Genomic DNA, 17,759 nt, shown 5'->3' on the forward strand with positions numbered 1-17,759 from the left:
TATCCGAAATCCACATCTTTTCACTACAGTGATCCCCAATTATTCTTTATCAGTGCCCCTATAAAGCTTTTCCATAACTGTCGATATAAATTCACCAGCTACAGTTTCATGGGCCTTTGTTGCATAATTTACAAAACAAGGTCTACTGAATATGATTTTGAATACTCCATATATCCCCAGGAGATGCTGATATCAGCAGTTGTGGTCAGGATGGGGGTACTTGTCCACTAAACCAAGCAGCCCTAACCAAACCTGCCAAAAAGAAAACTGAGGGAGGGGGCATGAAGTATTTGGCCTGACTTAGGGATATCTTTACTTTTGACTCCTGCTTTAATAAAGTTACTGAAGACATCCAACTGCATTTCCTGAACACATCTGCATTTGCTAGAGGAAAATCTAATCAAGAGATCCTAGAGAATCATTACCACCGTTATTTTGTATGTATATAAAACATAGAGGAAAATCTGAACTCACAAAATTCACTTAAATTCATAAAGAGTCATGTAGGTTGATTTTATACTATTTAAAACAGCAAACTCACTTTGGGTATTTAGCATATCTGATAAGGGAGAAACTGCTTTTTTTAAAAAACATTTTTTGGAGGATTATATCCATTTTGTAAAATGAGATATACCCATGTACTATACTATGACTCTTTCATTTAACCGTGGCATACTGACTTTTGGATTTAGTATTCGATTTTTGAAGATTGTTTTAGCATCCTCAGAATCCAACTACTTCTTAAAAGAAAATCATAAGAATAAATTTTTCTCAGGAACAATCATATTTTTAAAACTGCTTTGGATTCTTTTGATTACGTATGATGAAAGAGAAAGTGATCTAATCCATGCCATAACAAAGGTGTTTTTTTTTTTTTTTCTTTATTGCTCACACCCCTAGAAATATCCTATCCTGAAAGTCCAGGGCAAAGAACAGGCCTGTTCACTAACAGTGGCTCGCAGAGAAGTAGAGGAAAATTGCAGGGGAAAGCAGGTACTTCAACTGGTCAAACTGAATCTCAGAAGCTGGGAGTCTTAAATATTCTAACCACGGAGGGAGCAGGTGTACTGAAAGGTTCTAAGCAGTCTATTTCACCATGCGAAGGAAGGCAGTGAGTCTTTACAAAGAATAGAAGCAAGGGATTTAATTCTCCAATTCTCTTGAGTCCTGCATTGGGGTCTCCAAAGGGAGCCTGCTTCTCCCTCTGCCTCTGCCTCTGTCCCTGCCTCTCTGTGGGTCTCTCATGAATAAATAGATAAATCTTTAAAAAAAAAAAAAAAAAGATATTTTCAGGTAAACAAAAGTGGAAAGAGTTCATTAACAATCAATCTTTCAACAACAACAAAAAAAGCCAAACCAAAGGACATGCTTTGAGCTGAAGGAAAATGGCCCTAGATTGACATTCGACAAGATAAAAGAAGCAACAGAGAAAAGTAGTAAAAATTGTGGGAAATGTAAATAAGCACTGACTGTAAAACACAACAATAATTCTAAATAGACCCCCTTCAGTCCAGTAAGGATATTATTTAAAAAATTAAAACATATGATAACATGTAAGTCATCCAAGGACTGAATGAAGTTAAACTAAGGTTCTTGCACCATCTAAGATGGAATGATAAAGATATTAAATTGGTATTTAAAAAATAACAGAAAGGAGAGAAAAGAAATACAGAACATCCAGGACAATCAGAAAGCACAAAATAAGAGTAATTATAGTGAGTATAAATAGGCTATATATCCCAACTGAAAGCTTTAAAACTGCATTAAAAAATGCCAACAGATGCTCTTTAAAAGAGACATCTAAAACATACAAGTGCTTGAGTCTACAGCTATTTCAAAACAGTTTAACAAATGAACAAAAAAAAAAACACAAAAAATGTATTAAAGAGAAAATCACAAAGCATAGCTGACAAGCTAGAAGCAAGATGAATTAACATTACAGAGAGAAGGGAGAAATATTCAATATCAAAACTGAAAAAAGGAGACATATTTACTCATGCTTCACACACTAAAGATAGCAAGAGGGCACTGTTAACTATAAATATTAAAAAATTCAGACAAAAGAGACCTAGAAAAATCTAAGCAATAGGGACAATTTTTTTTTTCAAATTTTAAGTAAATCGTGTAACCACTAAAAAAAAAAAAAATTAATTAAATCACTGGTCAAAAATTTGCCACCAACAAAACTTCAGACTGAATGGTAAATTCTACCACAACTTGTTACTACATGAGAATAACGTTAAGTTATATCTATACTTCAAACTATCCACAATTAATTCCAAATATACAGACATGAAATGAAAATCTTTAAAATTAACAACTTCTATTCATCAAAAAAATCATGGAGAGAGGGATCCCTGGGTGGCGCAGCGGTTTGGCGCCTGCCTTTGGCCCAGGGCACGATCCTGGAGACCCGGGATCGAGTCCCACATCGGGCTCCCGGTGCATGGAGCCTGCTTCTCCCTCTGCCTGTGTTTCTGCCTCTCTCTCTCTCTCTCTCTCTCTCTCTCTCTCTCTGTGACTATCATAAATAAATAAAAATTTAAAAAAATTTTTTTAAAAATCATGGAGAGAGAGAAAAGGTATTTGTAACCCATTTAACTACCAAAAGATTAGTACTCAGAGTGTGTAAAAAAAAAAAAACTCCTAGAGTTCAACAATCCAAGAAAAAACAGCAATGGACAAGGGATATGAACAGTACAAAGAAAAAAAAAAAGGCCTCGAAATATATGAAAAGATCCCCAAACTCAGTCATAATTATCTGTAAACTGATTTGTCAAACTACCAAAACACACAAGTTTAGCAAGGCATCCTGTTGGGGGAGAGGGGAACTTCAGGAAAAGTCACTGCAGGCGAGCCTGCAAAATCCCAAGGAAAAGGAGTTTGGCAATATTTCTCAAAGTATCAAAGGCACTTAAATTTAAACCAGTAATCACAGCTCTGGAAATTACGAGTACAGAAATACCTGTTCACACTGACAATTCTACAAAATTACTCTATGGTGCATAGAGTAATTGGTGCTGTTTTCAACAGCAAAAGACCAGAAGCTATCTACTACAGACTAGTTAAATAAACTGGTACAGCCACACAATGGGAAATTGTTTTCCCATGCTGTAGAATGAGCATGCTACCTATAAACTGATTTGTGAAGATTTCCAGGATATACTGATAAATGGAGAAAAAAATATAGCATAGAACAAATCAGATTATAAAAACAAACACTGGGGATAGGAATAGGAAAGAATGATTTTTCTTCATAAGGTCTTTACGTTTTTTTTAATTGTTCTAGTTAACTTTTTTAGGCAACAGAGTTCATCAACTTGCATGTATAACACATTTAAAAAAAATTCATACAGATAGAAAGAGATGGAGTACTTCCAAATTCGTTCTATGAGGCCAGCATCACCTTAATTCCACCAAAAAGGAGAATTACAGACCAATATCCCTGATGAACATGGATGCAAAAATTCTCAACAAGATACTAGCCAGTAGGATCCAACAGCACATTAAGAAAATTATTCACCATGACCAAGTAGGATTTATCCCCGGGACACAAGGCTGGTTCAACACTCGTAAAACAATCAATGTGATTCATCATACCAGCAAGAGAAAAACCAAGAACCATATGATCCTCTCATTAGATGCAGAGAAAGCATTTGACAAAATACAGCATCCATTCCTGATCAAAACGCTTCAGAGTGTTGGGATAGAGGGAACTTTCCTCGACATCTTAAAAGCCATCTACGAAAAGCCCACAGCAAATATCATTCTCAATGGGGAAGCACTGGGAGCCTTTCCCCTAAGATCAGGAACAAGACAGGGATGTCCACTCTCACCACTGCTATTCAACATAGTACTGGAAGTCCTAGCCTCAGCAATCAGACAACAAAAAGACATTAAAGGCATTCAAATTGGCAAAGAAGAAGTCAAACTCTCCCTCTTCGCCGATGACATGATACTCTACATAGAAAACCCAAAAGCCTCCACCCCAAGATTGCTAGAACTCATACAGCAATTTGGTAGCGTGGCAGGATACAAAATCAATGCCCAGAAATCAATGGCATTTCTATACACTAACAATGAGACTGAAGAAAGAGAAATTAAGGAGCCAATCCCATTTACAATTGCACCCAAAAGCATAAGATACCTAGGAATAAACCTAACCAAAGAGGTGAAGGATCTATACCCTAAAAACTATAGAACACTTCTGAAAGAAATTGAGGAAGACACAAAGAGATGGAAAAATATTCCATGCTCATGGATTGGCAGAATTAATACTGTGAAAATGTCAATGTTACCCAGGGCAATTTACACGTTTAATGCAATCCCTATCAAAATACCATGGACTTTCTTCAGAGAGTTAGAACAAATTATTTTAAGATTTGTGTAGAATCAGAAAAGACCCCGAATAGCCAGGGGAATTTTAAAAAAGAAAACCATAGCTGGGGGCATCACAATGCCAGATTTCAGGTTGTACTACAAAGCTGTGGTCATCAAGACAGTGTGGTACTGGCACAAAAACAGACACATAGATCAGTGGAACAGAATAGAGAATCCAGAAGTGGACCCTGAACTTTATGGTCAACTAATATTCGATAAAGGAGGAAAGACTATCCATTGGAAGAAAGACAGTCTCTTCAATAAATGGTGCTGGGAAAATTGGACATCCACATGCAGAAGAATGAAACTGGACCACCCTCTTTCACCATACACAAAGATAAACTCAAAATGGATGAGAGATCTAAATGTGAGACAAGATTCCATCAAAATCCTAGAGGAGAACACAGGCAACACCCTTTTTGAACTTGGCCACAGTAACTTCTTGCAAGATACATCCACAAAGGCAAAAGAAACAAAAGCAAAAATGAACTATTGGGACTTCATCAAGATAAGAAGCTTTTGCACAGCAAAGGATACAGTCAACAAAACTAAAAGACAACCTACAGAATGGGAGAAGATATTTGCAAATGACATATCAGATAAAGGGCTAGTTTCCAAAATCTATAAAGAACTTATTAAACTCAACACCAAAGAAACAAACAATCCAATCATGAAATGGGCAAAAGACATGAAGAGAAATCTCACAGAGGAAGACATGGACATGGCCAACATGCACATGAGAAAATGCTCTGCATCACTTGCCATCAGGGAAATACAAATCAAAACCACAATGAGATACCACCTCACACCAGTGAGAATGGGGAAAATTAACAAGGCAGGAAACCACAAATATTGGAGAGGATGCGGAGAAAAGGGAACCCTCTTACACTGTTGGTGGGAATGTGAACTGGTGCAGCCACTCTGGAAAACTGTGTGGAGGTTCCTCAAAGAGTTAAAAATAGACCTGCCCTACGACCCAGCAATTGCACTGTTGGGGATTTACCCCAAAGATGCAGATGCAATGAAACACCGGGACACCTGCACCCCGATGTTTCTAGCAGCAATGGCCACAATAGCCAAACTGTGGAAGGAGCCTCGGTGTCCATCGAAAGATGAATGGATAAAGAAGATGTGGTTTATGTATACAATGGAATATTCCTCAGCCATTAGAAATGACAAATACCTACCATTTGCTTCAACGTGGATGGAACTGGAGGGTATTATGCTGAGTGAAGTAAGTCAATCGGAGAAGGACAGTGTGTGTTCTCATTCATTTGGGGAATATAAATAATAGTGAAAGGGAATATAAAGGAAGGGAGAAGAAATGTGTGGGAAATATCAGAAGGGAGACAGAACATAAAGACTCCTAACTCTGGGAAACGAACTAGGGGTGGTAGAAGGGGAGGAGGGCGGGGGGTGGGGGTGAGTGGGTGACAGGCACTGAGGGGGACACTTGACGGGATGAGCACTGGGTGTTATTCTGTATGTTGGTAAATTGAACACCAATAAAAAATTATTTTATTAAAAAAATAAGCCATAAAAAAATTCATACATATTAATAAAACAAGCACCCAATAGAAAAAGTGGCAAAAACATGACTAAACACTACACAGAAGAAAATGTTTACCTTCTTTTATGTAATTGCAGAAATGGAGTTTAGAGCCACAGTAACATTTCATTTCCACCAGACCAGCAAAAATTAAAACGCTGGACAATGCCATACATGGAAAGAATGGGATGCAACGGGAGGTTTCATTCAAAATTAATGGAGTATAAATCAGAACTACCATTTGGGAAGAGCTGGCCATTATCTAATGAAATCCTAACGGATCCAGCAATTCCATTACTAGTATGCGCAAGCAAAATATTGTATATATGCACTTGAGGATGAACAAGAACATTTATGGCAGCACTAATTATAATAGCCCCAAGTTGGAAATAACCAGTATGTTGATAAAGAATAAAACAGATAAGAATATAACCCATTTATAACATATTCTTATAGTAGACCATTATACTTCCATGAAAACAAAGGACTTAGAGCAGTGATTCCCAAAGTGGTGATGGTGCTTGGGTGGGTTTTTCTATCCTATACTGAAATGTGTCATCATTTGGGAGATCTACAGAACTCAGAGCACTAGTGTCTACCACATGACCAATGTGTGGATGAAAGATCCCTTCAAAATGCAAGACAGACCAATGTGTTTTCATGTCACAGAGTTTGAGAAGTTCACTGACATAGCTTCAAGTTTTACACTGCAGCTAACCTTTAAAGAAATTGTTAATTATATTTTTCTTTGATGTCCATCAAATTCTATCTTAAAAGGTTATTAAAACATTCCTCCCTTTTCTAAACACACAGCGGAGTCTGGATTTTCTTCATATACTTTCAACCATAACAATATATTGTAACAGACCGAATGCAGAAGCAGCCATGAAACTAAGTTGTTAAAGATATTTGAGAAAATGTAATGCCACTAGTCATTAATTTTTTTGGAAAATAGTTTTTCAGGAAAATGTTATTTATATTAGGATGTGACAAGTTTATTATTATTTTTTATTTTTTTAATTTTTTTAATTTTTAATTTTTAAAAAAATTTTTATTTATTTATGATAGTCACACAGAGAGAGAGAGGCAGAGACACAGGCAGAGGGAGAAGCAGGCTCCATGCACCGGGAGCCCAACGTGGGATTCGATCCCGGGTCTCCAGGATCGTGCCCTGGGCCAAAGGCTCGCGCCAAACCGCTGCGCCACCCAGGGATCCCTATTATTATTTTTTAGAGGTACCAAGACATGCCATATCTACTACATTTAAGACCGATAGTAGTAATACCTAATGATACAATCCACATAAACAAAAAATCTTTAGGGTCCCACTAGTTTTTAAAATCACAAAGGGGAAAAAAAAATTTTTTTTAAATCACAAAGGGAATCCTGAGACCAAAAAGCTTCTGAACTGCTGAACTAAAGGCACATGCTTCAACAATAATGAATCTCAAAAACATAATGTTTAAGTAACTAAAAAAGTAAACAAAGAGGTCAATTTAAAAAATATATATGTAAGTGATACAACTCCAGAGAAAGGCAAGGGAATAATTAACACCAAATTCAGGATGACAATGGTGATGGAGGTGGCAATACATTGCTTCTGGGGAGAGGTACACACTAAAGCTTCTAAGGCACTTAAATGTACTTTTAAACCAGGTACCCAGATATACTTTAAAAACAACAACACAATACATATAAGTGGCATACTTCACAAAAAAAATTTAATATAAGAAACAAAGAAAACATACCTACTCTCCTAGAAGGAAAAACTCAAAAGAATGTCTCTTCTCAAATTAATCTATAAATTCAATGTAATCACAAACAATATCCCAACATGATTTTCTATAAGAACTTGGAAAGATGGTTCTAAACATCTGGAAGAAAAATGCAAAAAATGCCCAAAGCTTTTTTCAAAAGAAAGTACCAGGATATATCACAAAGCTACAATAATTAAAACAGTGTGGTAATAGGCAAATGGGTGAAAATTCAGAACCCAATTAAAAAAAGGGAGGGGGGATATGACCAAGCCAAAATGTTTTACTTTTTTATCACCCAAGGAAGATAAAAATTAAAATGAGAAGCTATTTTCAATTATTAGAAAATTAGTAAGATGTGCGGGAAATACTGTCACCATCCAGTGCTGGCTAGCAGGGAGATAAAGCTTGCTTTCTCAGAGTGGATATTAAAAGAGTATGATATTAGCGGGCAATTTAACAGCTTTGTTACCCAGCATCCTCATAGAGAATCAACTCTACAGAAATACTGAAGGGAAAACCTGAAAATAAATATCCAGCAAAAGGAAAGACTGATTTGATAAAGACCCCATGCCTACTTAATCATACTAAGCAGGTATCATACTACATTCATTAAACGCTGTCTCAGCCAAGCTTTTAGGCACTCTGGGGGTTCATTTTGAACTACGGAGTTATAGGAGAGGCTTTTTAAAGAGAACAGCTGCATTTGGCCCAATGTCCCGAAAACCCAAAATTTCAAACACTCCTTTGTGTTAATTGTGCACACTCGGTCAGTCTTCTATTCAGCGTGGGTTAGTTACCACTGGCGTGAACATGCGGCCAAGCCATCTCCAGTTCTGGAAGGCCGTCTTTCAACAGACCGTCCAAGAATATCTGCTTCCTTATAAAACTCCCAGGCAGGCTTGCTACCAACCTCGGATCCTATAAATTCCCACTAGGACACGCCCCTCCTCCCTTCTTTGCCTCTTCAGGAACACAGTGCATGCTCCACACTTAAGTGGACAATGGCCTCACCACTCTAACCTCACCTCACAAGGGAAACAGAGGGTAAGGCAGGTGTATTACGTTTTGGGATTTCCAACGGACAAGCGAAACTGGAGGACTTTCAAGGTGTCCTCCACAAGCGCTGGGGTTAACCCGCCACGTCCCCCCCACCTGCTGCTCGGGGCCGCCCGGGCCGACGTCACCACCACACCCCGTGTGCACGACCCTCCCTGGCGGCAGACCCCTTCCCCCGAGAGGGAGAGCAGCCTGGGGAGGGGACGCAACGGCTCGCCCGAAGCACGGGAGCGCAGCGCGAACCGAGGAGCCACCGCGGCGTGCGCGGGGAGGAGGCCGCCCTCCCGACTCCGCAGCTCGGCTCCAGCGAGTCCCACACGGGCTCGCACGATCACGTCGGGATCCGACGTCAGCGACTCTGCGAACGGCCGACCCAGGTCAGCAGCGGGATGGCGACGGCGAAAGCGAGTCGGAACCCCCCGCCCCGCAGCCCCGGGGCCGAGCGGGAGCCACACGCATCATCCTAGAGGAGCCCACGGCATCCCCGGGAACCCAAGCAACGCGCGGCCCTCCGGCAGGGAGCGCCCCCGCAGGGAGCCGCGGCAGGCAAGGCCCCCCCAGCAGGCAAACCCCGGCAGGGAAGGGCCCCCCAGCAGACAAGCCCCCGGCAGGGAGCCCCGTCCCCGAGCAGACAAGCCCCGCCCCCAGCACAAAGCCCCCGGCAGGCAAGCCCCGCCCCCCGGCACACGAACCCCCCGCAGGGAGCCCCCGCCCGCACCCACCGCAGCCCCGCCGCGCCGCGCCGCAGTCTGAGGCGGGGGCTCCTCCTTGCCCTCCCCGGGTCCGGCACACGCGCACGCGCACACACACACACATACACGCGCACACACCCCCGCGCTTACCGGTGTCGCGTGCGGCCGCCGCCCCCGAGGCTCTGAGGCTCGCCCTCAGCTTCTTCCCCATGCCGGTGGGTGTGGGCTTCGGCACAAGGCGCCTCCTCCTCTACCGCGGCCGGTCTCCGCCTCGGTCGCCCGCCGCCGCCCGGCACGGACCCCACGACGGGAGCCCTCCGGGCGCCCTCACGACCCCCGCCCCCGGGGCCGCCGCGGGCACGCCCGGCGCGCTCGGCACGGGCGTCTCAGGGGCGCGCGGGACCCTGTCGGCCCCGGAGCCCGCAGCGCCGGCAGCGCCGCCCGGGGGGCGCCCAGGCTCCCAGGCCGCAGGCTCCGCCGCGCTCGTCAGCCACGCGTCGTGCTTCCTCCTCAGGCTCATAGGAAGGAAGGCTTCCCCAGACGCGCCGCGGCCGGAGCGGACATGTCGATTAGCTCGGCGACGGCGACGGGAAACCGGAAGTGAAACCCGGTCCCAGGGAAGGACAGGGTGGGAGGGGTGGGGAGGAAAAAAAAAGAGAAAGTGAAAACTGAACCGTGGCGCACGGCGGGAGCCAATCACGGAGGAGAAGCCGGCGCGCACGCGCGGACTGTGGGCCGCGTCCACGCGGCGCTAGCCTCCCCGGTATGCGCAGGCGCGAGTCTCCAGCGCGCCCTGGGATTGGAGGACGGACTCTGCGTGCGCAGCTGGGGGCGGGGCGAAGCGGAGCCTGGTGTCTCCAGGGTTGGTGCGTGGCCGGATGCGGAAGTCGTGCAGGGGAAGACGTCCGGCCGCCATGATGGTTCTGCGTGGGTTCCAGCAGCCGGCTCACAGGGGGCTGTGGTTTGTCCCCTGACGGTGCGGTGCTGACGCTTGTCTCGCCCCAAAGTGACACGCATGAAATCTTGTAATTTAGTAAACGTCAAATCCTTAAAAATAACCTTAACAGAGTGTTAACCTTAAGAACAGAACTGCCAGTAGCTTTATCATAAAGAGGGACCGTAGTTCAAGACCTGCAAGCTAAACAGAACCTCAGGCAAGCCCCAATTTAAAAAGGGGCGAAAAGTTCGTTTTATAGAGCAAAGGAGTAAGTTGGGAAAGGTGGTTGTGACAACTCACTGGAGGAGAGCCTCAGGGTTGTGGTGGCTTCTCATTGGCTGGCTTGTGGCACCTTCTCATTGGCCGGCTTGTGGCACCTTATTGGCTGGCTTGTTGTAGCACCTTCTCATTGGCCGGCTTGTGGCACTTTATTGGCTGCTTTGTTGCGGCACCTTCTCATTGGCTGGCTTGTTGTGGCACCTTCTCATTGGCCGGCTTGTTGTGGCACCTTCTCATTGGCCGGCTTGTTGTAGCACCTTCTCATTGGCTGGCTTGTTGTGGCACCTTCTCATTGGACGGCTTGTTGTAGCACCTTCTCATTGGCTGGCTTGTGGCACCTTATTGGCTGGCTTGTTGTAGCACCTTCTCGTTGGCCGGCTTGTTGTGGCACCTCGTCATCGGCTGGCTTGTGGCACCTCCTCATTGGCTGGCTTGTTGTAGCACCTTCTCATTGGCCGGCTTGTTGTAGCACCTTCTCATTGGCCGGCTTGTGGCACCTTATTGGCTGGCTTGTTGTGGCACTTTCTCATTGGCTGGCTTGTTGTAGCATCTTCTCATTGGCTGGCTTGTTGTGGCACCTTCTCATTGGCTGGCTTTTGGCACCTTATTGGCTGGCTTGTTGTGGCATCTTCTCATTGGCCAGCTTGTTGTGGCACCTTCTCATTGGCTGGCTTGTTGTGGCACCTTCTCATTGGCTGGCTTGTTGTGGTACCTTCTCATTGGCTGGCTTGTTGTGGCACCTTCTCATTGGCTGGCTTGTGGCACCTTCTCATTGGCCGGCTTGTTGTGGTACCTTCTCATTGGCCGGCTTGTTGTGGCACCTTCTCATTGGCTGGCTTGTGGCACCTTCTCATTGGCCGGCTTGTTGTAGCACCTTCTCATTGGCTGGCTTGTTGTGGCACCTTCTCATTGGCTGGCTTGTGGCACCTTATTGGCTGGCTTGTTGTGGCACCTTCTCATTGGCCGGCTTGTTGTGGTACCTTCTCATTGGCTGGCTTGTTGTGGCACCTTCTCATTGGCTGGCTTGTGGCACCTTCTCATTGGCTGGCTTGTGGCACCTTCTCATTGGCTGGCTTGTTGTAGCACCTTCTCATTGGCCGGCTTGTTGTAGCACCTTCTCATTGGCTGGCTTGTTGTAGCACCTTCTCGTTGGCTGGCTTGTAGCTAGGGCAGGAGAAATCTTCCCCCTGGGGCATGTGGGGTCCCTCTCCAGGAGTGGTGCTTACTGACCACCCTGCACTGCTTCTTGACTCCAGGTTGAATTAGGTTTTTCATTTTTGCACATGGACTATTAAAGAGCTCACTCCCCAGGGAAACACCTCTAGAGGTTTATGACCTATGCAGACAGAGCTAGGCGACCACACGTGGCATTAACTCTACAGATGAGAGAGATTAAGTACCGCAGGCGCGGAGCCGCGAGCCGGGCAGGGTACCACATGCTGGGGATAGAGGATGTGTCTGTTCGGTAGCAGCTTTTGCTGACTCCCCTGGCCAGCTACTAAGGTCAGCACAGGCATCACGGTTGTGAACAAGCAACCGGTACCTAGTGGAACCTACTCTAGAAGGGGGTGACAGACATTACCAAGTAGCCCACCACCACAACAAAAATAGGATTTCATGTAACACAGCTGTGGGCGCAAGCTGCAGAGGCTGGAGGATGTGGTCGGAGGCTGGAGGCTGGAGGCCAGGGGAGGAAGAGACCGAGCTGCCGGATCTCACTGAAGAAGGGACCTTTGGGGTCAGACCTCAGTAGTAAAAACAGACCAAACCAGTCCTTGGAAAATGTGGAGGAAGAGCTTTCCAAGCAGAAGGCAAAGCAAGTGCAAAGTCCCCAGAAGTGAAACTAAATGTGTTCGGAAACTGAAGAGGGTTGGCTGTAGAAACAACAAAATACAACTTTATGTTTAAAGTACACAAAACCAAAATGTGCACCTCCTCGACTTGTCACAAAGCAAATGCTCACGAAACGGCCACCCCGGTTGAGAGATAGGATATTTCTTTTTAGGTTTATTGCCTAAACATACATCCCTAAACTTCACCATAAACTTCACCATTTAATTTTGCTTGTAGTTTGAACTTTATATAAAATGAATAATTTTGTGTCTAGTTTCTTTGGAGTAACAGTGTCAGCAAACCATGGTTTCATGGGTACTTATTCTTTCGTTTTCATCGCTATATATGTAGATGTGGCTATAGCAAATTTTCTCTATCCATTCTACTGTGGGGTTGGTTTTGTTTTTTGTTTTGTTTTGTTTTGTTTTGTTTATGTAAGTGCCATAGCCAATGTGGGCCTTGAACTCACCACTCTGAGATTAAGAGTTGCATGTCCTAGACATCTGGGTGACTCAGTCAGTTAAGCATCTGCCTTGGGCTCAAGTCATAATCCCAGGGTCCTGAGATCAAGCCCTTTGTTGGGGTCTCTGCTCCACGAATAGTCTGCTTATGCTTCTCTGTTTCATTCTGCCCCTCCCCTGCTCAAATAAATGAATAAAATCTTAAGGAAAAAAGGAGTTGCATGCTCTACCAATTCAGCCAACCAGGCACCTCACCGTTGTACTGTTGATAGACATTTGGATTGTTGCCAGTTCTGGGCTGTTATGAATAATTCTGCTTGAACATTCTTATACATGTCTCTTGGTGCACATGTGCATCACTTCTGTTGGGTGTATACCATACTGGACATGATAATTTGGAATTGTTTCAGCAAGTATTTATTCTCTCCCTCTTCTGCTTTTGGCAAATTTACTTCTCCATTGATATTGCCATTGGTCATGTGAATATTTTTGGTTTATAGAATATTAGCAGACATGATAGGGGCAGGAATCTTAAGTATCCATATGCAGTTCATTTGTGCCTTGAGCTCAGATGATGCACACAAGGAGACCATGTCTCAGATAGCTATGCCTCTTCAACCTGGGTCTTCAGAACAAACATATGGAGCAGATGTGAATCCAACCTGTGGCATAAACCCACCTTACATTTGCAGAATGTGAGACTTTCTGAAGATTGATGAGCATGAGAATGAATGCTATTAGCCTAAGCCATTGAATTTGAGGTGGTTTATTATGCATTATTGTGACAATAAAGAAACAAACGTAAGTTCAACTTCAATAGATATTGTCAAATTTTTGGCAAATCAGTTTTACCAAGTTACATTTCCACAAGCAACATGAAAATTCTAGTTGCCATCCATTTTTGGCAACACTTTTTGGGTTATTCTGGAGGGTGTGTTATGGTTTAAATTTGCATGACCTCCAACTTTGTTCTTTTTCATATACATTTGGGATAATCTAAATCTTTTGAATTTTCACATAAATTTTAGAATTAACTTATGTTCTATCTAAAAAAAACTGCTAGGATTTTGTTTGGCCTTGGGCTTATGTTGAATACATGGACCAATTTGGGATGAATACTCCCATCTTCAAATTCATGAACATGATATTTCTACTTAAGTATTTTAAAATTTCCCTGGGCAATATTTAAACCTGTAAGTGTACAGGTATTATGCACATTGTTATGTTTATCTCTTAAGGCTTTTGATGGTATTTAAGAATTCAATTTACAATGGCTTGTTGCTGGTACATAGAAATACAATTGATTTTTCCATATTCACATTTTTACTTAAAACTTGCTGAACTCACTTATTAGATCTGATAATTCTTAGTGTGTGCATGTATATTCTTTAAGATTTTCTAGGACCAGCATACTGACTGCAAATAAAAATACTGTTCTTTGTTTCCAATATGTATTTTCCTTATTAAGGCCTCTAATGCAATGATGAATAGAAGAAGTGAGAACAAACATCTTTATATGTCGCTGATCTTAGAGGAAAAGCATTCAGTTTTTGGCCATTAAGTATAATGTTGGCTTTGTTGTGTTTTTTTAAAAAAAGATTTTATTTATTTATTCATGAGAGAGAGAGGCACAGAGACACAGACAGAGGAAGATGCAGGCTCTTCACAGGGACCCCAATGTGGGACTCAATCCCCAGACTGGGATCACGCCCTGAGCTGAAGGCAGATGCTCAACTGCTGAGCTACCCAGGCATCCCAGCTTTGGTGTTTTATGTCCTTTAGGTTGAGGATTTTCCCTTCTATTCCTACTTTTTCAGAGCTTTTATCATAAATAAGTCCCGAATTTTGTCTGCATCTACTGGAGATTATACAGTTTTCTTTTTTAGCTTATTAATTTTCCCTGAAAAGAAATAACAGAAGCTTAACACTGTATATGGGGAAATAGATCTCCCTAGAGTCATATCACTTATGAGGTGTGAAAAGAAACAGGGAAGTATGACCTAGACACTGAGAAAAAAACATGCAGCAGAAACTCCTATGAGAGTGACTAATGTTGGCTTTAACAGAGATTTCAAGTAGCTATCATAAATATGTTCAACAGACTGAAGGTAAGTGGGATAAACATATGATGACAATGTCACATCAGATAAGGAATATCAATAAAGATAAATTATTTTTAAAAGAGCCAAATGGGAAATGTGGAGTTGACAAGTACAGTAACTGAAATAAGAAACACTAGAGGGACTCAACAACAGATTTAAACTTGAAGAAGAATTAGCAAATTTGAAGATAGATCAATAGAGATTATGTAAACTGATAGAAAAATGTTAACCTTTACAGAAATGTGGGACAACATTAAATACACCAATATATGTATAATGGGAAGAGCAGGAGAGAAAGAAAGAAGAAAAAATATTTGAAGAAACAATGGCTGAGGGGCACCTGGATGGCTAAGTCAGTTAAGCATCTGCCTTCGGCTCAGGTCATGGTTCCAAAGTCCTGGGATAGAGCCCCACCTTGGGCTCCCTGCTCAGCGGGGAGCCTGCTGCTCCCTCTCCCTCTGCCACCCCCCGCTTGTACTCTCCCACACACACTCTCTCTTTCAAATAAATAAAATATTTTTTAAAAAAGAAACAATGGCTGAAAACTCCCCAAATTCATAAAAAAAAAAAACAATAATATATACATCCAGGAAACTCAATGGATTCCAAGTGGAATGAATTCAAAGAGATTCGTGAATGCAACATAGTAACAATGCTGAAAGTCAAAGATAAGGACAAAATTCTGAAAGCAGCAATAGAAAAACAACTTGCCACTTGCAAGTGACACCCAATAAGACTCAAAGCTGACTTAGCAGAAATAATGGCCTCTAGAAGGCAGTAGGATGACATATTCAAAGTGCTCAAAGAGAAAAAACTGTCAAACAAGAATCTTATATACAGCACATCTATCAAAATGAAAGTGAATAAAAGGCTGTCTTAGATAAACAAAAACTAAAATATGTTGTCAGCATATCTGCCTTACAAAAAATATAAGGAAGTTCTTCAGGTTGAAATCAAGTGACCCCAGATGGTAATATGAATCCCATGTGAAAAAACAGAGAGCACTGGTAAAGTTATTATGTAGTGATACAAAAAAGCACAAATGCGTGCTTTTTCCTTTAAAAGCCATGAAATAATATGTATATAATATTGGACTTATTGGGTTTATGTAACACATAGAAATGTAATATGTATATGATATCTGCTAATAAAAGCACAAAGGAGGTAGGTGAGAACAAAGCTGTATTTGATTAAGGAAATGTCAACAGATGGTAAAGCAATAATTATAACAATATACTGTTGGGCTTTAACATTAATAACAGTAATACCATAAAAGAGAAAAGAAAGGATTAGAGCTATTTAGGTGCAGCATTTCTATACATCATTGGAATTAAGCTAGTATAAATCTGATCTGATTTTGATAAGATGTATATGGCAAACTCTAGAGCAATCATTAAAAAACAAGTAAAATTAAGGAAAAATGATACAATAGAAAATATTCACTTAATGCAAATGAAAGCAGTAAAGGAGAAACAGGAACTTATAAGACATGAGATATAGAAAACAAAAAAAAGTCACTTGTAAGTCCAGCTATGTCAATAACAACATATGAATGGATGAAACAATCCAATCAATATGCAGAGATCAATAAAATGGATTAAAAAATGATCCAACTAGGGCAGCCCAGGTGACGCAGCGGTTTAGCGCTGCCTTCAGCCCAAGGTGTGATCCTGGAGATCAGGGATGGAGTCCCACGTCAGACTCCCTGCATGGAGCCTGCTTCTCCCTCTGCCTGTGTCTCTGCCTCTGTGTGTGTGTGTGTGTGTGTGTGTCTCATGAATAAATAAATAAAATCTTTTAAAAAATGATCCAACTAGAAGCTGTCTGTAGAAGACACACTTTGGGTTTAAAGATATAAATATATTGAAAGCAAAAAAATTGAAACAAACATATCATGAAGATAACATCCATAAGAAAGCTGAAATGGCTGTATTAAGGTAATACACTGTAAAGCAGAAAATATTAATAAAGGGGAAATTTTCATTAAGATAAAAAGGTCAACCTTCAAGGAAAATAAAACATAAATAGATATGCACCTAATAATAGACCTATAAAATATATGAAGCCAAAATTGCAGAAATGAGGGGAAAAATAGACAATAATTGGAGACCTCAATACTCCACTTTTGATAATGGCTACAATAAATGACAATAGTAGAAGACCTAAACAGCATTACAAGCCAACTAAGCCTACCAGACTTTTGTAGAACACTCAACAATAGCATATAAATTCTTCTCAAATGCATGCGGAACATTTTACAAAATAGACAATTAGGTCATAGGTTTGTATTAGGTCATAAAACAAACATTATTAAATTTAATGTATTTCTCTGAGCACAGTGGAATGAAATTAACAATCATTAACCAGAAAAAAATTAGGAAACTTATGTGGAAATTAATACACTCCTGAGTAGCCAATGGATTTAAGAATAAATCAAAATGGAATTAAAACAGATTTTGAGTAGAGTGAAAATTAAGACACTAAATGCCAAAACCTATGGAATTCAGTTAGAGAAATACTTAGAGGGAAATTTATAGCTGCAAATACCTATATTAAGAAACTCTCAAATCAATAATTTAACCCGCACCTTAAGAAACTCATAAAAGAAAAGCAAACTAAACCTAAAACTAAGAGAGAAATAATAAAGATTTGTACAGAAATTAAGGAAATAGAGAATAGCAATAAAGAAAAAAGAGCTAATTCTTTGAAAATA

At 41.7% G+C, this 17,759-nt stretch overlaps 1 protein-coding gene across 7 annotated transcripts in view; it reads right to left on the reverse strand.

Annotated features, from left to right (window-relative positions):
- The window catches only part of TASOR2 (transcription activation suppressor family member 2), a 77,333-nt gene extending 67,556 nt beyond the window's left edge, over positions 1 to 9,777 (reverse strand). For 5 of the 7 annotated variants that reach the window (XM_026016871.2, XM_026016889.2, XM_026016862.2 and 2 more), the window contains exon 1: positions 9,585 to 9,777. In XM_026016871.2, coding sequence (XP_025872656.2) covers positions 9,585 to 9,645 — 61 coding nt within the window. In that variant the 5' untranslated portion in view covers positions 9,646 to 9,777. The remainder of the gene's footprint in view (positions 1 to 9,584) is intronic. The other 2 variants (XM_072749630.1, XM_072749632.1) reach the window with 2 other exon arrangements.
- Positions 9,778 to 17,759: the final 7,982 nt, after the last annotated feature.

The sequence above is a fragment of the Vulpes vulpes genome, chromosome 2 (assembly GCF_048418805.1).
Source record: "Vulpes vulpes isolate BD-2025 chromosome 2, VulVul3, whole genome shotgun sequence".
Taxonomy (NCBI): Eukaryota; Metazoa; Chordata; class Mammalia; order Carnivora; family Canidae; genus Vulpes; species Vulpes vulpes.